This window comes from Chironomus tepperi, unplaced genomic scaffold, assembly GCF_022539635.2.
Source record: "Chironomus tepperi strain 1889 unplaced genomic scaffold, CSIRO-AGI_Ctep_v1 contig_128, whole genome shotgun sequence".
Lineage (NCBI taxonomy): Eukaryota > Metazoa > Arthropoda > Insecta > Diptera > Chironomidae > Chironomus > Chironomus tepperi.
The window spans coordinates 886,198-913,235 of record NW_027226250.1 but is presented as its reverse complement, the minus strand read 5'-3'; the positions used below and the strand labels follow the sequence as shown (position 1 = coordinate 913,235).

General features: G+C 32.3%; 1 protein-coding gene across 3 annotated transcripts in view; it reads right to left on the bottom strand.

Annotated features, from left to right (window-relative positions):
- LOC139087654 (protein nubbin-like) overlaps positions 1 to 26,277 on the bottom strand; it is a 40,844-nt gene extending 14,567 nt beyond the window's left edge. Inside the window, exons 1-5 of one of the 3 annotated variants that reach the window (XM_070636525.1) lie at positions 26,113 to 26,277; positions 24,290 to 24,369; positions 23,815 to 24,213; positions 18,401 to 18,790; positions 4,712 to 5,275 (exon numbers count right to left, since the gene is read on the bottom strand). In XM_070636525.1, coding sequence (XP_070492626.1) covers positions 4,712 to 5,275; positions 18,401 to 18,599 — 763 coding nt within the window. In that variant the 5' untranslated portion in view covers positions 18,600 to 18,790; positions 23,815 to 24,213; positions 24,290 to 24,369; positions 26,113 to 26,277. Of the gene's footprint in view, positions 1 to 4,711; positions 5,276 to 18,400; positions 18,791 to 23,814; positions 24,214 to 24,289; positions 24,370 to 24,456; positions 24,746 to 26,112 lie in introns of those variants that run through there. The other 2 variants (XM_070636528.1, XM_070636527.1) reach the window with 2 other exon arrangements.
- Positions 26,278 to 27,038: the final 761 nt, after the last annotated feature.

Below are 27,038 nucleotides of genomic sequence, written 5' to 3'. Positions count from 1 at the left end.
TAAATTGAATGAAATCGTTTGAGAAAAGTTTATCATTAATTTCTAGTTTGTTTTAAATTTACAACTTTCTATTTGATTTGGACAGTTTCATGGCTTTATAATCCCGATTGGCATAATTTTGCTGTACTGAACTGCATGGTTGCTCTAGGATAGAATCTCAATTCTGATGATCGGATTTATCAGTTGAATGGTGAGGTGTAGTAATAAGATTAATAGAAAGGAGGGTTAGGGACTCTATGAATAATGGTACCAATGACACTAAATTTTAGTACTTTTTGGGAGAACGCAAAACTAATTTCGAGATCAAGAAGCCTATATTGAAGTGTGATCGATTCCTAAAACTTTCTGACTCAGGTACAAAGTACAAAGACAAAATTCCATCCAGAACAATGGAATCTTTCATCCGAACAAAAGAAATGTCATCCGGATAAAACTCAGTGCCAACGCCATGCTCAGGTACGTTTTTCTTTACAAATCATGTGAAGACCTTTGGAACGGTTGACCAAAAGAATCATGCTAAGGAAATGTCAGAAATTACGTAGCAGTAAAAATAGGATTTTCAGACCCTCTCCTTCCACCTTAACGCTTTGAAGCCTTTTCGCTGTCAAAATTGAAGCCTTCCGTTCAAAATGACGTTCCGTTCCTTAATCCTAATTATTTGTAGATATCCGTACATTAAGCAGCCAAAGTATCTAAACTTACGAAATAGAACAAATTTGCGTATGACTGGATTTGAACTCATGACTTTCGGATTACTATACCAAATTTCTGCCAAACACTATACCTATTTGACCAGCAAGCCACTTAACTGCTAATTTTACAATTTTGATTATTTGCCATAACACAATAAATCACGAGCTCGTCCAAAGAATTCGTGGAGGGAAGCTGTTGACAGAGAAAGTGTTGCATTCGGAATTAAAAATTGGCAAGCGGAAACCAGTGGCAGAAACAAATTCAGGCGGCATCTAACGGATCCTACAAGACTGACCTGCTTCACCAAATCTAATCAACTCAAGTGTTGTTCAGTTAAGAAGGTCAAAAAACACTCTCTAGATTTAAAATTATCAATGTTATTAATTCGACCAATTTCATTAAATCCCCTTCTAAACACATTCTAAGTCCTCTATGAAGCAATAACAATCTCAACCGATTCATTGAAAAAATCAATACAACTTGACCTTCTTAGTATAAATTCTAATTTAATTTTGGATTAAAATGTAGGAAAAAATTTGTGTAATTAAGGAAAATTTTCATTAAACGAAGCTATAAAAAGAAAATTTCATCTTAAAAACTTTATCCTTAAAACTTCTTCATTTAAAATTGTGAAAATGACACAATCAATATTATATAGGATAATAATTGCACACAGATGTTGTTTTTCTTCGGAAAAAAAGTAGCAGCATACAGAATCGAAGAAGAAGTGTTGGCGGTAATGGAAAGATTTGAGTTCTTTTATTTTTATTTCTGAATTGAAAGCGCTTGACCCCAGTCCATTATGTCCTCTCACAGTTTTATTAATCATTGCCATGTGTCATTGTGTGTATCGAATTATAAAAATATATTGTAGGATAAAAATGGATAGAAAATTGTAACAAGAGCAGTGCCACAATAGTGAAACAGTAGGGGAGATTTCTTGCAAAATTGTATGTACATTTCTGACCAGAACAATCCTCCTGTACAGTATATGCAAAAAAGGAATTTAGCTATTGATTATTTTTCAAAACTTTCATTTTTCTCTCTGTTCTGTCTGCTGTATTATTCAAAAATCTTTTATTTTTATGAACTCACGTAGGTTGTAGCACATTGTAAATTGAGACATAAAATAGAATGAAAAAGGACACACAAAAAAAGGAGAAAATTGTAAATTAGAGTGATAAATGAACGAATTGTTCCTAGTAAATTTTTTATAAGGTGTTTAGGACTAACATCTTCAAAATAAATTGAAAAATATATTCTGTCCAAATGATCTCACACTTTCTACTTAATTTACTTGCATACATCCACTCGACAACGACTCGTACGGTCCATATCGAAATGTTCAAAAATCAGGGACATGAATGAGAAAAAAAAAAAAGAAGTAAAAAAAATTTAGAAAACTTTCTCAAGCGAGAAAACATTTTCAAATGTTCATCCATGAATGGATTTTCCATGTAGAATAGAATCAAGTAAAGTGTTGTATGCTCCCCTCAAATTGTTGTATGTAACCAAAAAAAAATAAAAACCCCCAATAAATGTATTAGAAAGAATTGAAGACGAAAATCTCCCCGACATTGCGACCAGCAAACAAGAAAGGGTTAAGCTTGTGAACATATAAAACATATGTGTGATGATAGATAACCTTTTTATTTTTTTATGAACTTTTATACTCTCTCACTCTATCGTTTCATTGTTGTAAAAGGCTTGAAGAGGAGTAGAATTTAATGGAAGTTAATGAAGGCAATAGCTTCTTATATGGCGCATTTTAAGGAGATAAACATAGAGATTTATGTTATGGGACAGTTCACTTATTATGTAACTCGAAAAATTGACTTTCTTGTCTTTTTCTTCTTCATTTCATCCCTTTGGGTCATTCACAAATGACGTCCAAAATTATTGGGTATTAAAACATTTGTGTACAATCCCGAAAGCACATGGTGTAGAAATGACACAATATTCAGCACAAGACTAGTGTGACTGTGGATTGGGACCTGATTCAACACGATCCGATCTTATACATCGGACTTATCTTATACTCAAACTTGAGTCACGCTGTTTTAGGCTAGATTGCTTCTTAATTTCCATACCGAGTTGTCTAACAGGTAAGGTGACATACAACATACCGATGGCTATAATATCGTGATCATTGTGTGTGAATGATTTAGAGATCGTTCTGTGGTAGGAATCGCACCCACGTACTTACAGATATTCTATGTGTTTCCTAGCGACTCTGCCACGAAGTCCTTACTCTCACATTGGCAGGTTCACCTATAATACCCCAGATTCCACTATGCTTAGACACCAAAATGGCAATAGCGAAGGAAGTAAGCCAGAGCTCAAAATTGACTTAAATACAAAATTCGAGTCAATTTAGAACTAATAAGTAAGTATACCCAACAACAGACAAAATGTCCATCTACCCATTTTCTCCGCAGAATTGCTAATAAAATTTACAGTCAATCGTAAGTACTTCAAGTGATTTTATTGGAATTAAATTGGTTTGCCTGTTGTTGATTTCTCTCCTTTCGATTTCCGCTTTTCCTTCTTCTTCTTCTTCTATTTTTTTTTTATTTGACCAGAATTCGTCTTCGTCTCTTTTTAAGAATGCCTGATGCTTATACAATTTGAATGCGTATGAGGGAGCTAATCGGATGTTTAGTTATTCAATTTATCTTTTCAATATTTATTTATTCAAACAAATGCTTCACAGATTTTCATTTTTTGTTGTGTTGTGTCTGAAATTGGGATTTTTTTCTGGAGGGTCATTCTATTTAAATGGATGATTAATTGAAGTTGTTCTTCATCCATCCATAATATGAGATGGAACTTGTGCGTTCAAGTGCGTTTCGAAAGTTGCTATTTTGGGACTGTGGAACAGCAAGAATGAAAATTGTTGATGAAAATGCCACTTGATGACAAGGACATGGAAAAATATTTCAAATGCCATTACATTAAGCATCAGCCATATTTTAAATTTCATCGTCATCCACCCACTATCGTGTCCCTACCTTAAATGATTTTTTTTTTGTAGAATGAAAATTGTCGAACAATAATCGGAGGGTATGCCGCATATAAAATCGCATTTTATCAGTTCGTAATCAAATCACATTAACTCGATTCATTTTACAGCTCAATTGATAAGGGTAAATATTTGTGTACGAAATTTTCTATTGGAACCCCTTTTTTCCCATTTTATTTTTATGTTTTTTATCCTTCTTTTAAATAACAACAATGCCGCCGTTATCAATGCTTCTGGCTTTGACCAGAATACATTTATACTATACCGGAGAAAATATAAAATGAGAATTGAAAATGACTTCAAAAGAAAAATTGAATTCAATTTCATTTTGAGATGAAAATACAATTTAAATAAAAGTGAATTTGATGGATATACTCTATAATGTAATGGAAGGGAAAGGAAGAAATCTATGAGAATCAAATCAGATTTGTGTGAAAATTTTACTTTTTTCCCATCTCTTTGATGATTCTATTTGATAATAAAGCGATGAATAATGGTGGAAAATTGAGAATCAAGGAATTGACAAGATGGCATGGGATATGATATTATAGGATATATTGGATGGACATGTATGATGTCTTGGTTAATCAGTGGTTAGTAACCTGTGTGATGAGGCTTTAAAGTGACATGAACCATATGCCGTGTTCGGACAGGGCTTTCCACTAAGGTGTGCCTCGAAAAACAACAGGTTGTCCACCACTGGTTTCTATCAAGAATCCTAATAACGGGTTAAATATTGCCATTTATTCGTATAGCCAAAAGCCTCTCATCTCACCTACAAATGTCACACTCCCCTATATAACACTCTACCTTAAAACCAAAATCCTTAAACACTCAATTAAATAAGCAAGTGCCTAATTTGACGAAAAAAAAAGAATCCCGATGATAAAGAAATTAAATCAGAAATCGCGCATGATGTCAACAGTGACTTGCAAGAAAAAGTATTTTCTCATTCAATTCATGACTGTTTTTTTTATATTATTTCGTCCAACTTACCTTTTACGGATCGCTGCTTTCGACTTGCCAATTCCTCTCGAACAGTCTTAGCGACATTGCTCGGTTCAAAATTCACGCGACTGCGAGCCAAACGTTCCTTACCGCGTTCATTCATACGCCGCAATCGATCAAGGTATTGCTGATTTTGTAACTTTTCTCTATGACTCATATTGATGAAAGATCCAAATGCTGCAGCCGCTGCTGCGTCATTCGATGATTGTGAATCACCAACATAATTGTATGGCGATTTCATACAATCGACCATAAGTGGCATACTCATATTTGCTAATGATAATGGTAATGTCGACGCTGATGAACATGTGTTGATGCTACTAATAGGTGCTAATTTTGGCATCTTAATGTCAGCATCCAAATCATTTTCACTTAATCGTCTCTTTTCAAAACGTTGCTGATGCCTCAACATCATATCTTGGAGTGTCAATAAGCTACTATTACTCGTTGGCGATGCCGTTTGAGGTGTGGATAGCATTAATTGCTTATGTTGTTCCGCACTTAATTGTAATTGTCGCCACGCCATCATTTCATTATCTGACAGTCCTTTTCCTGTTGTTGACATATAAAAAAAATGAAAGAAAATTAAGTTCTCATTTTGAAAATCATAAAAGCAATAAATATGATGGAGAGGAAGTGAACAAGTGTCTATTGCAGTATACAATGTCATTAATGTGTTAAGATGTGTCTAAATCAGTAATGGGAAACTTTTTATTAAGTCACGGCTGAAACTACACTTGGCATACCACTCATGGCTTTTCAAAAAAATTATGGTAGTACACTAATGAGCCGTGACACACAGGTTGAAGACAACTGGCCTAAATAGTGATTCGCGACTAAATTGTACTATATATAAGGCTAAAAAGCTGGAATGATCAGGCAAAGAGACCAAATTTAGGTACAGTGGTGATAATTGTGTACCATGGATGCATGCTCATTGCTTGACATCCCTCCCATGTCAATCTAAAATTGGAAAATTCCATTTCTAATCCAGTTCTGTCTGAGAATTTTCAGAATGTTGAATAATGCTCATAACATTCCATGTCCAGACTTCCATCACACTATAATACTTTAATATTCCTTCAATATCGTTCACTCAAGCTCATTCAAGTCATCGCATGCAAAAATTCATCAGAAATATGTTGAATAGTGTTAACTGTACGATAATATAATTGTGAGAACGAATGGTGGGAGGATTGATGACGAAAAAAATTATGTGATGACACAATAATAATGAAGACAAGCCTGCCTCCCCTTTTGTGGTAAAAGCAATCGCCATAAATTCGATTCCGAAAAAGTACAAAGCAAAAAAACACACAGAATATATGTGTGAATGGAGTATTTTCCATGCACAACAACATCATCACGATGCTCTATAAAGCCAATATTTGTAGCCAGCCAATGTACAATAATACTAATAACAACAATAATAATAAGAAGTAATAACAACAAAAATAAGAAGGAATACTCTATGTAGTATAAGAAAAAAAAAAGTGAACCATATCACATCACGATGATGGTCAAGTGAATGAGCCGGTTAAAGAGAATGAAAAGGAAAAACAACTTTAATGAAAGAAATCTTCTGTGGTGAGAAATAAAACGGAATGTTTTATGTGTCTGCTGCCGTCCTAAACAGATGATTGTTGTTTTTCGGACTATCCGGTGTGCACGCTCATGAGAATTGAATATGTGGTGTGTACATACAATGGAATTTCCCAAAAATTCTTCATGCCCACCTCCCTCATTCACCTCATCCTATTGAACGTAAAATTACGTCAAAATCAAATTCCGAAAATATAAATAGTAAATCCTTTGTATTTACTCTTTACCATGATAAGAATGGCTATCACATGTCTCATAGAGACAACAACAACAACAAAAAGTTTTCGTTTGTTCTTCTTTTCATGTTATCAAAAAAATGATGGTTAGTTTCGGACATTGTAATGAGCTTCTTTATCTGGTCATTGACACAGGAAAATTAGAGCGAGCTTTATGGAAAATAAGTGTGACATCATGAACACTTTGGCATGTAGCACCGGATTAATAAATTAATAAATTTGATAATTTATGAAAGGAAGTATCAAGTCATATAAATATATCCACAAAGTCATTTTAATGACATTTGATTTTTTTAAATTTATTGAATTACGTCAATTGATTAAAAGCGATTTCCTTATCCATATCAATGCAAAGCAACACAAAATTTTAATTATCAATTCTTGGTAACATGGTACAAGCTGTCCAAAAATATATTTTAAGGTAATTCCAAACGAAATTCGATTTTTTGTTATCTGTTTACATCAGTGGTGGCCAACTTTTTGTTTTTTATGGCACACCTTGGTGGTAAGCCTAGACTGAAGTTGGATATGGCATAGAATTTATTCGTTGCATTTCCAACAATTTTAGATGCCACACTAGTGTGTCGCGGCACAAAGGTTGTCCACCACTGCATAATATTGTTGATTCCTGTTGAAAATCACGTCCGAGTGTTTAATTATTTTCGAGTATTTCTATGAATATTATCAACTTGAGCTGTCAGTTTTCATAAAGGAAGTGAAATGGCTTTTATTAATCGAAATAAAATGGTCAATAATCAAATGGTTAAAGAAGCTAAAATATGCCTTGATAGGTCAGATGACAAGGTGTGGTTCTCGAAAATTGGTGATGAATTTGAACTTCCTCAGGTTCAAATCTCATAATGAGTCCAATGATTTTCAGAAGATTTAGCTACTTCAGCTTCTTACTGGGAAGCTCACGGTGCAGATTTTGATCGAAAATCCAGTCCAAAGCCGATTTGACTCTGGACTGGGGCAGGAATTTCATCGAATCTAGTCTGAATCATGTTGCCCTAATTCTGAATGTTCAGCCTTTTTACGCCATGTGTCTTTCTGATTCAGCTTAATAACTAAAGCTGAGAATTATACAATATGAGTCATGAATGATGAAGTTAGAATCAGAAGATACATGAGCTGTGCAATCATTATATAGGGCATATACATTAACAAATCTGGATGATTTATAACCTATTGAACAATTCTAGTACCGAAAATGAAGAATTTACCAATAATCGAGCTTTAATTGCCTTCAAAAGTGCTCCATAGGAAGAAATCAGAAGTATTTCAAGTTCTAGGCTAACAATCGGTCAAGAATCAACAGTAATCCTCACTGACTTCACAACTTGCTCAATACCGTTCTTCTTCATCTCATACTATTGATGTGATATTGTTTATATATTGATTAGTTTCTGTAGTACAGACAATATAGAGGAGAGATATCATGTCTTTATGCTTCTTAGACATGAAAATTTCTTTGCTTCACATTTTTTTTTGTTGTTATAAAAATAATAAGATTATGTAGAGGAACCAACTGTAATATTATTAACTTGCTCAATGCATTTACAATAATCAAGGGAAAGGAAAAGAAATTGACCAAGCTATAAGATTTTTCATGTTTCGCGAGACTTCTTATGCGAGCAACATCGCCTCTGCATGTTAAAAAAGAAGAGAAAAAAAAAATTGTATATTCTGTCTTTATTGAGCTCGTTTCACTATACCTTGTTGCCATACAGCATATTTCTATTGTTTCATTTTTACATAAATACACACTGCCTTGAATGCTGAATGCCATGCGCAAATTGAAAATTTTATCGATCGCATAAAACACATAAAAAGTATAAAACTCACGTATAACAAAAAAAAAAGAGGGAGGAAGAAGAAGAAAAGAAAGAATATTTTCATAATGTACACAGTTTGGTGGAGAGAGAGCAAAGTGGAGACTGAAAATGAATTTTTTTTTGCATGATGGAATTTCATGAGATAAACGATCCAATTAAAAGAAATTGAACATACTCAAAAAAAAGAGAGACTCTGATGCAGCACAATGTAATGAGATTTCATGTAAATTTATCCAAAAGGAGCGTCTTCTTATCAGCTATGCCACAACACTCCCTCACATTATTTTAAAATCTTTTTTGGGGGCAGTTTCAACGGACTTAAAAGTCTTTTTTTTTGTGTGTAAGTCATGAATGTGTGTTAAGGGATGCTTCCTTTTTTTTAAAAATATACATCGTATCCAGCATACGACGAAAAAGATTTTTTTTTATGTTTACAATTCACGCAGCGTTTGTGCTGGTGTGTAAATCAGTGCTGTGCGAAATGGAGATTCGTTGCCAGTACATTTCTCTCTCCCTCATCATATATTCATATTTGTTTCGGCTTTTTTTTATATGTTGCCGGGGCTCATGATTCTTTTTTCCTGCTACTGTTTGCTATTTTTTATACAGTTATGGGGATGGAGAAAAATTCGTATCAGAAGAGATTGGCTCGAAAATTTAAACCAATAAAATAGGGGGAGCAAAAATATGGGAAGTAGAAGAAAAAAAAAGAAAAGTTTTTCACCCAGGGACTTGTTTTGTGTATGTACATATACAGATTTTAAATGAGAAGCAAAAAAAAATTTTCCATGCCCGCATCTTCTTAGATGGAGATTGCTGTATGTATGTTTGAAGAATTTTTTTTTTTTTCTTCATAACTTTTTTTTTCCTGCTTACAATTTTTTTTTGTTCTGTTATACTTTATGTACATACATACATAAGTATGCTTGCTCATTTCTAACTCTGTATAGTGGCAAGCAACTATATTTTTGCTTATATGATTTATGTTTTCTTATGACTATATTGCAGAAGCGAGAAATTGCTTCGCTTCTAGCTTTTATGCTATGCTGATGTATGAAAAATGATGGAAATTTATGGTTTCTCTCAGGTTCTGTTCACTCTCTCTTGTACTTGTATACGTATGCGAATGTACATATTTTTATATTATATTTCCATTTTTAATGATGGGGATGCTCGGACTGAACCTTGTATTGTTGAGAAGGAGAATGTGGACAATTGTCATTTTGTCTTGAGATGAAGTTAGTGTTGTACTGAGATTGATTATGAGCTTTTAGAGATTTAGTCTAACTTGTTAAGATCTTATGAACACAAGAAAGGGTCTAAGTGGATCACGACCAGAATTCAGGGACAAAGTGAGGCTTTTAGCGAGTAAAATTTTAAAAATAGCAAAAAATAGACAAAAGCATAAAGAAGAGGTTGGTAGGAAGGGGTTTGGGTCAATTTTCTATCCCCTCCCAATGGCTGAATGCATGCTCAATTTCCTCATTACGATCCTAGGACGAATAATTTATTTTATCAAGAGGACCCCCTGTTACCCTCTTCTTGACATCTCTAGAAGGCTCTAGTCCTGACTTTATTAGACCACCTTCGCTAAATGCATCTACTATAAGTTAAGTCATGAGCGTTACCAAGTTAATCTAAGAGGTTAAGACACCAACAATTTGCTATCAAAGCGATATAAACCAGAATAACTTTAAAAGACACTAAACTACATTCTAAAGACATAAAAGTTACTCTGATTATAATATGCGCTTAATTATCAAACACCTTTTCTTGAAATAATCAGCAACAAGACGTTCTTTATTGCTTTTCTATGGAAAATAAAATAATTGCTTATGAGTGGTGGGTGGAATAGTTGAAATGATTATTATTCTCGTACGTCAGAGCATATATATGCTGCTTCTGCTGATGCCTCAATATCTCTATTATACCATTTTGCTTAATGAATGCCAACAATTTAACATTTAAAAGTAAAAAAAGAGACTCAAGTGTTTTTTAACGAATTGTAATTAATTTTTCCACTTTTTTCTTTTAAATTTCTCAGTTATGTTTCGTAAAATTTTAAAATAATTTCAATAAAAACACTTTGCGATGAAGGCTGAATTTTTATAATAATTTATAATAATAGCTAGTGTATAAAATATATTTCAAAATAAATAATGCTTGAAATGAAAAACGCATATTCAATTATACGAATTTCTTTCACAAAAAAACACTTTTTGGATAATTTTAAAATATATTTTAAATGTAGTTACAAAAGAAATAACACAAAAAAAATGTAATAAATTATTCATAAATGAATGTTACGTGTAAAAATATGTTAATACAATCAAAAAGGGTATTAAATGGTGAATGAGAAAGAGAAAGAAATTTTTTTCCCATCTTAATGAACTGACGAGAATTTTGTTAAGGAAAAATTTCGGATATTTTACGATCTTTTTTGGTTGACTTTTTGAATGGAAAATTTTATGAGATGTAAAATATTTCTGGTCTTTTTAAAAAGCACTTCATGGATCATGTACATGAACAGGTTGAAATATGACAGACTTTAAAGGCGCATTTAAGACTAATTTCACTAATTTTATAGCTTTATGCAGTTTAAATTGTAGTTAAAGTCTAAAAAATCTAATAACGGTTATTAGAAATTCAAATTTTATTGCATCATTGAGATTGAAGTCAACTTCAAGTTGATCGAAGATTTTAATCCGAACAGTTTTTCAAGTGAAAGCATTTTTAAGACTTTTTAAGTAAATTTAGTCAAAGTGAGAGCTAAAAGCAAGCTAAAGAATCTTAAAAGAAGGAATCTAAAGCACCAAGATCTAAGCTGAAAGGAAAAGAGTAAATATAAGCAAAGAAAATTGATAAAAGTGGAAAATTTGATTAATTTCAATATTTTCAAATTTGTTTTGATTCTAAGATCCAGGTAAGGATTGTATGAGCTGATTAAAGACTTTACTGACTTAAACTCATTTGATAATAAACTTAAAATTGTTTAAAACTTCCCAGTCCACTAGAAACAAGACAAAATGTCAAAGAACCTCAAATTTAATCCACAAAAACATGCTAAAAAGAAGAATTTTAGTGGATAAATTTGCTTAATTATAATGGAAGTGAAGAAAATAATAAAAATGTTATGTCTTTCAAGTAAAAGGTATCATAACTCTTCTTACATTTTCGGAATTATGTGTTAAAATTAGATTTCAAATAGACAAACGCAAAAGAAACATTACACAATCATCATCATTAGCATCAAAACAAGTAGCATAAATCATATCCAAAAAAAATCCAAAATACTTGGCTTAATAATAAAATATGTGATTACATGCGCTGAGCTTAATTAACGAAGGAAGTCATCACTATAAAAAAATATTATTTCTTCTTGATATGATGATTTTTGATGATTATTCATCAGTGCCTCTCGAATAATATTATTTCTCTAATATTTTGTTTTTTTCTGACCATCATTTATTTACCATCTTCAAGGTTTTACGGACTGATAAGCATTTGAATTGGTAATATTGACCATATAACACTTCCATAATCCATATAACTAAGGTGATCTTCATTATATCAACATGATAATCAACATTATATAAATTTACTAAACATCTCTTATAATAAATCTACATTACGATATGTAGCTATATAAATAAAATATAATTAATTAAATATTCGCAAACTACTTGATATGAAAATAAATGTGTGTCATAAGCTCCACATATAGAGATAAATTTATGAACTACTTAAATTGAGATTTCTAAATGCCAAACATTGAATATTCATTTCGTAACAAAAAATTGTTGTTTAGATTACGCGAAGGTGATTTATAAATTAAATTTTTTTATATTACATTACTTTATTTCTGATTACAAATGTTAAGCACATGATAATTATTATCATGTATTTCATTATTAAAGACGAATTACTTGATTTCAATGTTACGAAAACAATTTTTTAAAGTCTAATTGAGGGATATATCACTAATTAAGTTATTTGAGTTTTTGATAGTTTTGAGTATTAATTGCTTTGTATCATGACTAATTCCATTTCCTTTGGATATTGCGCAGATTAAGTACAGCTCAGTCTCAAGGGCAAAATATGATAAGCTTATCTAGAACAGTCAAACTTAACACTCAAAAAAAGTTGTTATCTTTATAATGTTGGGCTGTATTTAAGATTGCAAAATTCAGAATACTCTGCTTTAAACTCCTTCATTTTTACGATCTATAGCATATCTCTTATCAAGGGTGTAGTCAGGGGTTGAATTCTCTTGTGTGGTATGGTGCAATACCACTGGAACAGTGTAATGGTAGGCTCGGTAAAGAGGTACACCTGTACTGTACAGTACCAGCAAGAATGAAGCTATAGAAAGACATTGGAGGCTCGACTCTTTCTCCTCCTTCGAGAATTGCTGCTATTCGATTAGGTAATTGGAAAACTAGTAATTGTATATGATTTATGGCTTTGAATGGAACTAGATTTAAGATTTCAAAAAAAAACGTTGATAAGTAGAGATAAGATACATAGTAAAGTGATTGTCACCTCCCATTCCCTCTAAGAAATCACATTGACTGCTCTAAATACCACAATGAATTAAATCCATTAGCATATTACTAACAAGTGGCTAGACATGCTATTTACATAGTATTCAAAATTAATTCTCGCAAATAAAATACATCCAGAAGGTTAAATTTTAATAATACCCTCAAAAATAATTATAATCTTAACTCGAAAGATCCAATGACTCAGCAAACAAAGTCACTGAATTGATGCACATACATGATAAATTGTATCAAAAAATTCAAATTAATACATTTTTGCATTTAGACTTGGCAAAAGCACCACACACATTTGATTTATTTAATTATTTTCATGGAAACATTTAAGTGGTTAATTATAGCCTTTTCGTGTGCTTGCAAGTCCAAGACGAATTGTTCGTAAGTGGAAAGAAGCAAATATGCGATATGTAAAAATTTATTATTTAACTTATTTATTTTAATTGTTATGTTAATTTATCATTAAAATAGCAAGCAAATTGCATATACTAGACTGGTCGACCCGCTGAATTGGATATCTAAAATGCGAATATACATTGCCGTCAAGAAAGAATTTATATGAATGATGGGGATATTGCAAAGCACATGCGAAAAGGCATACAAACGAGTAATTAACAATTTTCCATAATGCGTTTGCCTTTAATTGTTGCTGCATTTTTTTGTGCAACTTCCAAGAAAAATTTACATTGCAAATATTTTTTTTTTTTTCAACCTTTTTTCTACGCAAATTTTTTTTTTCTTATTACTTTCCATTCACTCCGATAATAATTAACATGCAAAACTGTATTAAATACTTTGTAATTAAATTCTTTTTATCATTACTAAGTGGAATTGAATTCTGCAATTTAAATATAAATTATTCAGTAGAAATATAATTTTTTATTTCAGTTCCATTGCATATGATATGCAATTTTATTATTTTGTGTATAGCGAATAAAAAAAGTCAATCGATCAAGCACGTTCTGCTGTTGTTTTTTCATCTCTCTTACTCCTTTCATGTGCTCTGAATTGCTCCGTGATATTAATGCACAACATGAAGAGTTGAGAAACGAGTAGGATTTTTAAGTTTAGTGAAGATTAAGAGACGCTGTTCTTGGATGGGGTTTATTCACGAATGATGGGAATAAGGGTTTTCATTTCTTTGACCGAAACTAGGTCAAGATTAAAATTTAGTTTTATTTTATATGGAATAGAGTCGACATTGAAATCGTCAATTCTAAACAAATCAAGCCTCGTTTATTTGAAGCATTTAATCACATATCTATGTAAATTTTGTGTGTCGGCATACTTTTTGAATCATACTTTTTCTCGAGATTCAGAATTTTGAAGACAAACAAATCCGATTAGCACATCTGAGTTAGTTGAATAATTCATCCAAAATCTGACACTAAGCTTGCGTGACTCTGACCTGGTGTTGAATTCAAACCGAATCTGGCACCAAGTCAGAGTCATGCTTTCTGGAGCATATTTTTTTCTGTTCTCGTCCTAGTTAGACGTCCTAAAGGGGATTGAGAAGCCCAAGCCGAAGTTGAATAAATGTAAAATGTATACCTTTAGTATCCCCTGTTACCACTAAATGCACCGCGTTTAGTGGGATATGTGCTTGAAAGGATAAATTAAAAGCCTATCCAAACCTTTCCTGAAAGGTGACATCTCCACAATCAGGATAGAATGGTAAATTTACAGCCTACCATCTCCGAACTCAAAATGTACAAATACAACAACAGAACTCAAACAGGACCTAGTTAGACATCATTTATGATTGATTTCTTATTCTTTGACAAAATATCAAGAACATAAGGAATCATCAGATGTCAATCATAATCTGAAGTCGTCCAAACTGAGCATCAAAAAGCTCACACAGTGATTTAATCGTTTCACAAAAAAAATTAAATAAGAAGTGGATGAACGTTTGTTCCTTTACTGTGTATTATGAATAAGAAAAAAAATGAAAATGTATTGCATTGCATCGCGGTCATAAGAAGCCGTATAATGAAAAGAGTAAGCAAAAAAATATGCAATTGTTAAGTCAGGGTTGAAGAATTATTGGCGTTTGCCTCTGTAGACATCGAATGAGATTCTTTCTTCATGTTCTGTACACAGAAATTACCATAACGTTCATAATTTTTTTGTTGTTGTTGTTTTAATGACTTTTACCATTACGAAGAGAGAAGATGAAGGGGATGTATGGTGATACGTAAAGATGTAATTTATTTCACAGACTTACATTCCATCCAAACATACAAATTGAATTACTTGTTTGAATAAATTCATATTATCTTTAACATGCAAAATGAAATTCTTGATAATTTTACAAACAAAAATAAATGCACATAAGGAGCGTCCATAAAAAGTGAATTTACTCTACCCATACACGCTGGATGTGTACAAAACAAATTAAAAATGAAATCTTTTTCGATATTTTGTGTGCTGTACTTTGCTGAATTTTTTTTGTTAATGTAATGCATTCAACATAAAAGCGCAATCGATTTAGTGTGCTTCCCAGAATGTTCAGTTCCATCACATGAAGAAAGCAATGCAAAGAAGACACAAGAAGAAAAAAAAATCATAAGAAGCAAGCGAGACTGTAAAATCGAATAATAAATGATAATATGCGGTTATAAATAAATCGTGAAGGCTCTTTTTGATCTCCTCATTCAATCCACATACAATTCTAGTAGCTCCTCCCTCAAGCAATTTCGGCATTGCATATCAGCACTTATAAATCACTGTATCGAATATGCATGTTGATGGATTCATTCTAAAAGCAATAGCAAGTTTTATGCAAAAAAGAAGCGGAAACCTTATTTGTGCAACAAACTTTCATCCATCCTATTTCATGTCTAATGGTGATGATATAATTGGCTGCTTCTTATGCTGATACATGTAGATGTTTTAGATATTAGATACAATGTAGTACAATGACTAGATAGTTAAGCGATAGCTTCCATATGTTGTCTTATTTAACTCAAAAAAAATGTAAGAATCTTAATAGACAACATGATGAATTGCTTGCAATAAATGCTCATTGCATACTGGAATATAGAAGGAAAAATAATCTCATGACCTTGCCTCAAGTAATTACCGCGCACACATTTCTTCTTCTTGATCGTCTTCTTTATATTTCTCCTTATATTCTGTTTCATCTCTTTACTCGCTCTACTGTGTCCATTGTGAGCATTATCAGTTGATAATATCTCTCGTGACTAATGAGAAGAATTTTCATATGGAAAAGTGTAGCTAGTATTATAGCACGTTCGGTGCTTTATAATTTTTAATGTTTGTAATTCTCTCGGAATTGTCGAAAATTCTTGGAATTTAAACGTTTAAAAAATATTCAAATTTTACAGGTTTTTTTTAAATGCAAATCATGTTTTAAAATAATCGGCCAAACAACTTAAAATTAATTTTTTTTTGGCAATTTCTTTATGAAAATTGAAGAAACAATCACATCCCATAATCCACAGAACAAAATGCACCGAAAAAATACATCGCAGAATGATATGATTGTCCCGTAAACAATTTTGTCGTCCCTCACCTTCCGTTTTTGATTCACTTATAACTGGTGCAATATCCATCTATGGCGTAAAGTATGTTCCACAAATAGATATAGCAGGTAGCTCATGTGCACTAATTGTGCACTTTTTTTTCCTTCATTAAACTGGTTTTATGTCAGGTCCGTTTGTTATTATTGGCATGAGATGTAAACTATATAGCTTAATGTAATGTTCTGTGTACACTTTTTTATGCATTTTTAATATTATTAATGTTATGCATTTATGATGCATTTTTAAGAACAAGAATTATGAAAAAAAAAATTTCCCATCAGACTGACTGCGGATAAAGACTAAAAGGAAAAACTCATAAAGGTTGCTTGATCAGCATAAGTAAGAAAAAAAAAGAGAAAGAGAGGCTTGAGAGTCTGAATATTCATAAATTTCTGACCTTTACGCTCGTTTCAATGGGAATTGAGGCGTGCACCATGCACACAAAAATATATGGTTTTTTTGCATATACATAAGGAATTACTAAGATATCAGTTAATTGGATTTTTGCAGGTGAACATGCAGAAACAACATTCATCTTCTTATGCAGCGCAAATTGAGGCCTCTCTGATGCAAATTTTCGATTTTTTTTTCTGTTTCTTTACTTTACTTCTCTTGATGTGTTTCTTGCCTTTTTTGCATTTTTTTTTCTCTGTTTATGCGCTTTAGAATAAGGAGGGCGGGCGATATGATACAAGAACCTTCGAAGAAGCCGTGTGAAAAATATACAAATTCAACAGAATCAATTTTGTCTAAGACTTTGTTTCACTGCCTTCAAAAAATAATTTTTATATATTTCTTGCATCATCATCATTTGTATATGAGCGTACGAGATATACTTTTATGGTGATGATGATAATTATAAAGACTAAGTTTACAGCCCTTTTTTTTAGTTTTGCGCTACAGAAATTCTTATTAAATTTGCATCCAGCAATTATGCAAAAAAATTTAATAATTTTTCTTGTTCACATTTTGACAGGAAATCCAAAGCGTAAAAGACTGGCTTTGATGAATTGCAGACTAATGTAAATTTTTTAAAATTAATTTCATTAAACATTGTTGCCTTAATAAAATATCAATTATTGTTGAACTTGGGAGACCGAGACACAATCAAAAGTCACGCAATATGCAAGAATGTTGTAAGTTATAACGTTTTGTAAAGTCATTTGTGTACTAGGGGATTACATATAAAGAATTTGCATGAGTTGGAAACATTGGGAATTTTTTATGACATTTTTATGGGAATTAAGGGGTCGCATGAGCGACATGCTGTGGACAGTTTTGTTTTCGAAGTTAGCTTGGGGCAAACACACTTGGTGCTTTTCACTTATTATTACCATTGGAATGGCACGGTGCACCATTGTTGTGACACGGTGTACCATTGGTATGACATGTTGGTGCGGCACAGTGCACCATTGGTATAGAACGGTACACCATGTGACACGGTGCATCATTGATGTGGCACCGTATACCACTGATGTGGCACGGTGCACCAATCCAGCTTTATCGTACAACTATATGGAATCACCAGAACACCATTGGTACTGGACAGCTACTACCACATTACCATACTAAGTGTGCCATTGTAACGTACTAGTGTTGTGCAAATACCCTATCGTACCATACTACCACCGGAGAAGTCTGCCCCTGATCTGCCCCACCCCTTCCCTTTCAATTTAAAACTCCCAGCTTAAAAATTTCTCAAAAAAAAATTACAAATCACGGTTAGTTACTGTTAAAAAATTAACCAAATAATCAATATCAATAAATATCGTTAAGTATCATTAATACCTCCAAATAAGCCTTCAAATTATCAACACACAAAAAAAATGAGAATTTACAATCATGTGTAATACCGCCCAGTTTCCAACTCAACAATTTCCATCAAATTAATTTAATTTACCTTGCTCATCACATTCGCTACGGTCGGATGGAATGTCACTATTGTTGCCGAAGTATTGCTGATACAATGGATGCTTCATTGGTGATGATGGCTTAAATTTTGACATGGTAAAGTCAAGAGGCTGTTCACTTATATCACTACTTTCACAAATATTGTTCAAATTTTTTATTGCACTTTGTGCGACCATCAGTATTGGCATAATTTTATGACTACGTCAAATTGTTCTATATTTTTTTAGTTGATGCGGAGTTTATTTCAGTTCATACTTATCGAATGATATCAGTTTCTTATTTTAAACAGCACAATAATTCTCGTATTAACGTCAATTAAACTTGAAAATTTCCTTATCGCACTTGTATTTCACTTTACCACGAAAGATGAATGTTTTTCCTTTGAAATATAACAAAAAAATGGAAATTAATCAGACCTGATAACGGGCGCCTTAGCTTATCATAAATAGTCATTGCTCCACCTCACATCTAGTCGAGAGGTGACGAAATTTTGAATGATTTGGCAATATTTTCTTGACAACTAATACTTTTCATGTTGTTCTTATTTTTTTTTTTTTTTGGGTCGTAAATTTTTAGTATTTATTTCTGAAACTTTATATCCGCTGTTTTTCGTCCACTTTATATATCATTGGTATTTATTGATTTCAACTGTGGCTTAATGAGAGAATCACGGTGAAATTAAGAAAGAAATTTTGTGGGAACATTCAATTACTACGTTGCAGAGTACCGAACTATTCTCCTTCGCTGAATGTAATTAGTGAATTTTATAAGGTCCCTACAAAATTTTCTGAATGTTAAGATTAACTTTGACAAGACTTCTGGACATCCACGTGATCAGAGCTCGAAGTTGACTAGGATTTTGAATGCAGTTGAGTCAAATTTATTATACAAAATCTCAATCGACTTTGAGTTCTACACGAGACTCTAGAATGGAATTGATTTTGGGAGATTCGCCTTTTCAGGCAGGATCATAAACCCGAGCAACACAATACAGCGAAATGGATCAAAATAAGCCATTAAGAATTAGTCCTAACTTAGCATCTAAACATTAATAAAGAGACGTTGCAGAGCCCTACCGAATACGTTGTACTACTCGGGATAAGTATTAATTACTTCATAACAATTCCTGTCTAAAAATCTAACTTGCTACATGTCTGGATTCCAGCCGTATCCAGAATTTTTTGAGGGAGAAAGGGGATCGTAATAAGAGGATGATAAGGGTTACGATTTTTTCCGAAAAACCCTTGATTTGAAGATCTTTTCAAAAGAGGTGGAGAGAGGGGATTTAACAAAACTGACCCAATACGATTCTGGATCTCTTTAACCATTAGAAAATTCTTAGATAACAGCCCGAGCGACACAAGGCTCCATTTGGAAGTCTCATAAAGTTCATAGTCTATAAGAAATCTATAAGGATTATTTCCCCTAGTCTATGTCGCTCGGGCAGCCAATTAATTTGCCAATATTATCTCATGACTCCACCTAATTCTGACAATTTCTAGTCAATAACGTCAATAAGAATATTCAATTGGTGGCCTTTCATAATCATCGTTCAACTTGTCAGCGTGGTAAAATAAAAAAAATGAAAATTTTTCTGGTGCTAAGTTGCGGTACGTTTCACACGAGTTGTTTACATGTAATCGTGGCACTATTGAGATATTGCGCGGTATGATATTATAAATATGATTGAAACACAGAAAAAATTTTATTACCAAAAAAAATACATATTTTTATCATTATCAGTTACCATGAAGACTGACTTGTTGTTCGACTTAATATATTTTTCATGAGAGGACTTTTTAAAATATTTTCAATGTAAATATTTGTTCGATTTTAAAATAACTTCTATTTTTTTTTCATTTGATTTATCGAATGTGTACTTCTTTATCAATTTACATAAAATTCAATTTAAAGTAAAATGTTTGTCAATCTAGTTAACTTTCGTTCCTCTTATCAGTGTGATTGAAGTTCCCATTTAAAGGTAAAAAAATAGAGAATATTGTAAGTAAACAAGGTAGAAATTTGGTTTTTTGGCACAACAACGTATGTAGATCTGATTTGGAACTACACAGTTGAGAAAACATACAAATTATTTCTTCTTATCGTCCATAAATCACTTGTCAACATGAACAAGTTCTCAATATAATTTTCATTTACTTTTTTATGAAATAATATTGATTTACAAGTACTAGTTGTGAAGACAGGTTGGGTGATTTGGTTGATAAGGTTCAGGGTGTAGTGAGGGTTTATCTCAAACTATTTCGAGTAAAAAGTAGCAAATCACACATTCGAGTAGCACAACGTGTTTGCTAGAGCACTTCTATGTTGCAGTATTAACGGTTAAGTCTGACTGCACGTGAGCGTTAATCAAAACATCCAAATTCAAATTCAAGACACAAAGTAGTCCTGACGTTATTGAATATGCTTTCTCGATATTGGAGCCGGGAAAATCGAGAAAGTCCCGCCCCAAGTCTCGAACATCTTTCGGAACCGGGTTTTCTGGAAAGCCTAATTTTGATCCATTTTCCGGTGAGTGTGATTCGTCACATTAAGCCGCTCGAGATATGTTGCGTAATTTTGATCAGATATCTTCCTTTTTTGATATAGCGTAATATATTGGAGACATTATGGTACGTTGTAGATCATAGTCTGAAAAGCACTAGATTACGTAGCTGTAGCAAAACTAAATAAGCTTAATTCCCTGACTGAGGAAATTTTTGATACCAAATATTGTGATTTTATGAATTTAATTTACAGTCATTATCTTAAGAATCAATAATTAGCTTTTAGGCAGACATTGGCCCGAGCGGCACAACGTATCTCGAACATACAAAGGGCATGCTAATGAGTGTGCTCTCAATATTGAGCATGCTTAATTATATTGATTGAGAGTATAATTTAAACACGCTTATAAACACGCTTGTTAAGGTACATTTGTTCATTGGCTGTTAGGAGTAGTCGCTAGTGTACTGACGGTAAAACGCCGTAAGGTTTAACGAAAATGTAAATGTTGGCTGATTTCGACCCATTTTGCACACATCAAGTTACTCGGGCTAGTTTTCCTAAATTCACTATACTCTGGTCAAGAACCACATTATGTCACTGACATTGACATTGATTACTTTAATCCAAGTATATGAAAATTTCCAACTCCATCCCCTTCCCCATTTACAAGCTCATCCTGCCTCTGACTACACCGCTGTCATAAAAACAATAAAATGCTTAAATCAACACGTGGAGGCATGTTAGCCTGTTAACCCAAAAATAGAAATGTCTTCAATGAAATTTTTGCACTATTCGTTCTCACTCGTTCTCGTCAAAAAAAAAAAAGAAACAACAAGAGCCAAAGTAAGTAGCAGTAGCAAGCAGAAAAAAAATACTGCTCGTAAATCGTTCTGCTCGCTTTTACGCACAGACATCGTAGTGTGTTTTTTTTTTCTATTTAGTCTTATATGTCTGCCTCCTCTTCCCTGTGAATAGAGAAAGAGAGACGACGAGAAGGGAAAAAAAAAAAGAAATTCTACCATCTTAATAAAGCTTTTCGTAATTAAAGTTGTAGGGGGATGAATGGAAATGAATGAGAAGAAAATGAGAGGAGACGTTTGTTTGTGGCAGGCATTAGGCGAACTTTAATATTATCGATTTTTCCTTGTATTATTTCTTATTTTTTTTTTCGGCTGGATGCTGCATGTTCTTTATATACTTTTATTCTTGCCATTCAATTCTCGTCTAGATTCTCCCATACTCACATGTGGAGAGTGATGATTAGTAGAGCAATGACTATTTAATTAATTCTCAATGAATTTTTTTTTGTGTTCTATTGTGAATTAAATGGTTGGATGTTTGTGAATGAAACTTTTTTTTTGTGTAGACAGCGATGCTTAAGCTGTGTTGCTAAAGTCGTTAGTCTATTTATTGATTGGATTTATCATTTAGTGATTTTGTTATGTAAACTAATACAGCAAGTGGATCAGTGTTACTTAAAATGTGATTGACAAGCAAGGCTTAGACATACTGAGTGGACAAAAAAAGTTTTAGAACTAATCAACAACTAGATATTAACGTATTTCTGTTCACTCGGGTATTCATCTGAAACTGCACAATTTTAACAAAATTCTACAATTTTTGTTGATCGAAAATGAAATTTATACCCGTATTGCCCAAATTGGTTAATCGATCCAAAATCAAGCACCAGGGTGGCGTGACTGACAAGTTAGAGAAATAACTGTCTGGAGAACAATTAATCGCTAGAGTGAATAACCAGAGTCATGCCACCCTGGTGCTAGATTTTTGAAATAATTAACCGATTTGTGATATTCGGGAGTTTTATTTTACAATTTAAGAATAAGTGTCAGAGCCTTGATTATGTCATCGTAAAATCACAAATGTATCGTCAAAAATGTTTACAAATTTGCATTCAATAGCATAGCGTAAATCTATTCAGTAACTGTGATTTTCTTTTTACTTGCTGGAAACAAGCAATTGTGAACTTTCGACTAGCTTCAATAAATTTTTGACGGATTCAGTTACTATGTTCAAATGTTCAATTATGAAATCCCATCAATGTAATTAATATAATATCTCGCAAAATATCCCGAGCAACACAATGACATCATGCAACGCCTAAGTGACTAAATTGTGCTTTTCGGGAATATGGTTAAGGAACTACTTTACAGAATAACGAACTTTTTTCAAAAGTGCGCAGTGAAAATTTTCGGAAATTCTAATGTTAAATTATTCCCTCTCAATGATAGGCGCCTAACTAGTTAATTTCAGACTTCGAAGTCGACTCAGATTGTGTATGATTTGTAGTGAAATTCGAGTCGACTTCGAACTCTGATTAATTTAGATTATCGTAAATCGTAATAATTGCAGAATTGCTTAAGAGTTAAACTTTAAAACTTTGAAACTAAGAATTTAATTTAATTATTTAACAAAATTTTTTGTTTCAAATTTGAAATAAATTAAACTTACTGGAATTTTCAATTTGTCAAAATTTGAGAATATTTATAGCGATATTATGCATATTTGGATTTTATGGAAACAATAATCCTCAAAGCCGATTCAAGTTCTGTTTATTACTGTTTATTACATATTTGATGTTTATTGCTTAATATGATCAATAACAATTTCTACATGGATCCAATAATCTATAATTATGAATTCAATAGACTATAATTTACTATATTTCAAAGTTTCAAATTGAATTTAAAACCATTGAATTACAAAAATTTTGAAAGTCTAATATTCAAGCTAGTTTTTTGACGATACATCTCAAGATCAACTTATAAGCTCTTTTAAATATTTTTAAAATGTCACATTTAAATTTTAAAAAACCATAATTCACAACTAAAAGAAAATTTGCGCCAATAAAAAAAAATCACACTAAAATAATTAAATTACATTTAAATCAAGCTCCAATTCATCATTGTCCACAAATTATCCTCCTTATTCAGTTATTCACTTTCGCCACAAATAAACAAAATTATTGTCTTTTTTTAAAATTACTAATTAAATTGTTCACAAATTTGTTGTTCACTATTGTCTCAATATTGCATGGTAGACATACATAAATAACATAATGTCAATCAATTAATTTAAATTAATTAATTTAAATAGTCCAACAATCAACATCACACTTAATGGTTATGGATGATTGTAATTAACTTATTTTATTATTATTATTTTTTTTTATTTGTTATAATCTTTCACGCCTCTCGCAACAGTTTGTTCGATGCGTTTTCGACCGAACGGCAAGTTGAACTAAAACGCGCTCTACAAAGTATCGTATTGAAACTCCCGCTATAGGTATGTTTAAAAAAAAAAAAGTATAAAATAAAAGATAGCGAAGCATTTAAATAACATAAAAGTTACGTACCAATACAACGTTAAACGCGGTCCGCGTTCGGTTTCTGATATTAAACATCTTCTTTTATTTATTTTCGTTAAGGAACAGCGCTGTTGATAAAGAAAAATCACGAATAAATTTACAATTTCATCAATTTTTTTTTGCTGCCGTTAAACTTTAATTTTTAATGAATTTACATTTATGACTGTATCGGTATGGATACACAAACAATTTTTGGCCATAAATCGAGCACTGAACAGCAAAATTGTTGGTTTTTGCTTGCTATTCTTTGCGAAGCACTTGAGATGATATTTTTTTTATATTGGACACGACAACAACACAATGGCACATACGAATATGTATATTTACAGCTTCTCGCATGATAAATGATAAGACCGACATATACGACATTCATATGTGATTTTTATTTTTTATATTCACTCACATCACATGCTTGCCCGTTTTTTTTTTCTACTTTCAAGACATTTTTGCCATCAAGCATTTAAAATTATACACTTTTTTTTTCATATATTCGTGTGTAGTGGGGAGACACAATAAAAATATCCAATCAAATTTTATAATTTAATGTGCGCGATTTATGTGTGCGCACGTTTTTTTTTGTATTTCGGAACAAGAAAAAAAAATTATTCAAAAAAAAGGCACAACTACATGCGCATGCAATGGGAGCTTTGAGAGTTTTTCCACACACAGTTTTGAGTCTGCTTTTTACTTTTTTTTCTTCATTTTTTTTAAAAAAAGAAGAGAGTGAAAAAAGTTTTCGTTTGACGATTTATGTAATGTAAAGTGATGTGTTGTATGAATAAATGAAAAAGTTTATATTTTGTTGCTTTATGTGCTGGAGATAGCGTCGTCTAATATTTTTTTTATTCTCACTTAAATGTCATAAATTTTTAATTCTTTTGAAATGTTGCGATTAATTAAAAATTGATATTTTTTTTTTTTTTGGTACTTATCGCTATTTTACGTGAGGTAAGCCAAGAGACTCTTGGAGATAAAAATATTTAGCTCTAATGAGATTATTTCCTAATAAAATTGTTATAAAAATTACAATTTTGTTGAAATCAATTTTTGGGGAAAAAAATTATCAAGAAATATATTTGGTATCAAAAATTGGATTTTTTTAAAATTTTGATAATATAAATAAGCACTGCTTATTTTTGTGATTCTTAATAAGTCTTGAATAAGAATCAGTGCTTAAAATCGACACGGATTTTGTATGGAAAATGCTACTTGATTTCATATAAAATTCGAATCGACCTCGAGCTCTGCTAAGAACAAAGCTAGAATTTGTCAAAAAACCCGTAACTGGGGTTCTTTTCGAAAATATAAAATCAAGCCCGATGCAGCCGTAAATTTAGAAACAATCGGCTGTCAATTTGCAAATTTGGCGGTTTTCTCCTAGTGGATATCACTTGGTCCTAACTATGCTGCCGTCTATTACGCCTTGATGGCAATATTTCAATGTGTACCGACCTGGTAATAAGCAGCTTTGTCCCACAGTTAGCTTATAAATGCACCATTTCCACCTCCCTAAGGTAAGAAACCAATTTTCAAGCCATTTTAGTGAAGGGACAACGAAAGGACTTAAGTTTTTCTTGAAGTTTTTTTACCACTGGTCTAAATGACAAAAAATCTTGGATTTAAAGTTTTTCAACAGCTAGCAAATCGATGTATCTGATTTAACCTGTTATAGGTAACAGAATAAAGAGCATTTTTCAGAATGAAAAATGAGATTCACTTTCCTATACGTAATAAGAGAACGACCCCTTTCAAATCAGACAGTCAAATATAGTCAAAAAACTGCTCAGTCACCACTCAAAATTTAATTTTACCTTCATAAAAAAATATCCAAAGTACTTCACATCATACTAATCTCATTTTACCCACTAGACTAAGACGGTTTTGTGATAATTTAGTCGCTTCAAGTGAAAAACAAAAGATTTTCATTGAATTAATGAAGGCTTTAAAACCATAATTTTGCCTAACTTGCGCAACGAGTGCAAATTTTTTTTGTTTTATATTTCTTGATAAGGATTTCGTGCTTTTATGAATGGATTGATAACAAATTGACGAAAGGGGAATTAACATTGTATAGTTACAAAGAGATTAAGAAATTTTAAAATCGGATGTGATGACGGAATTTTTTATGGAATTAAATTTTGTTTTGATAAATATTGATTGTTGATTCAACTTTGTGAGACATTGAATGGAGGCTTAATGGCAGATAGTCAAATTAGGACCGAGGAGTGTTTATTCGGCAGTTAGAACTAAATGGTTGACCAGTGACTGTTAAGTAGATACTGTTTGTTTGTTTGTGATTATACTGTGGAGTATGATGCTATGCAGACATCGTCTCTCGCAGCACAATACGAAGAATCAATTTAGGATGGGGAATCAACATCAGCTGTCATGGTGCCGCCATCGCAGTGTCACGGTCCTCACGTGATGGTCTAGCAAATGCTGTTTGTTTGTGATTATTAATGTCAACTGTAGCACGGGATGGTACGGAGAATCAATTTAGCACGTCACGGTGTCACGGTGCCGACAGACCAACTTCGCATTCTTCGTGATAAGCTGACTAAGAGGTGCCCTAGCGTACACGATGTGTTGTTCGGGATTGAATCAAAATTGATAATTCAATGAGTTCTAAATCATAAAGTAAGGTTCTGTATCAAAAAAGCTAGTTTACTCACCTGTCACATTGATTTCTTAGTCATCATTAACAACTTTAGTCCAAAAAGTCCTTTCATTACTCTTT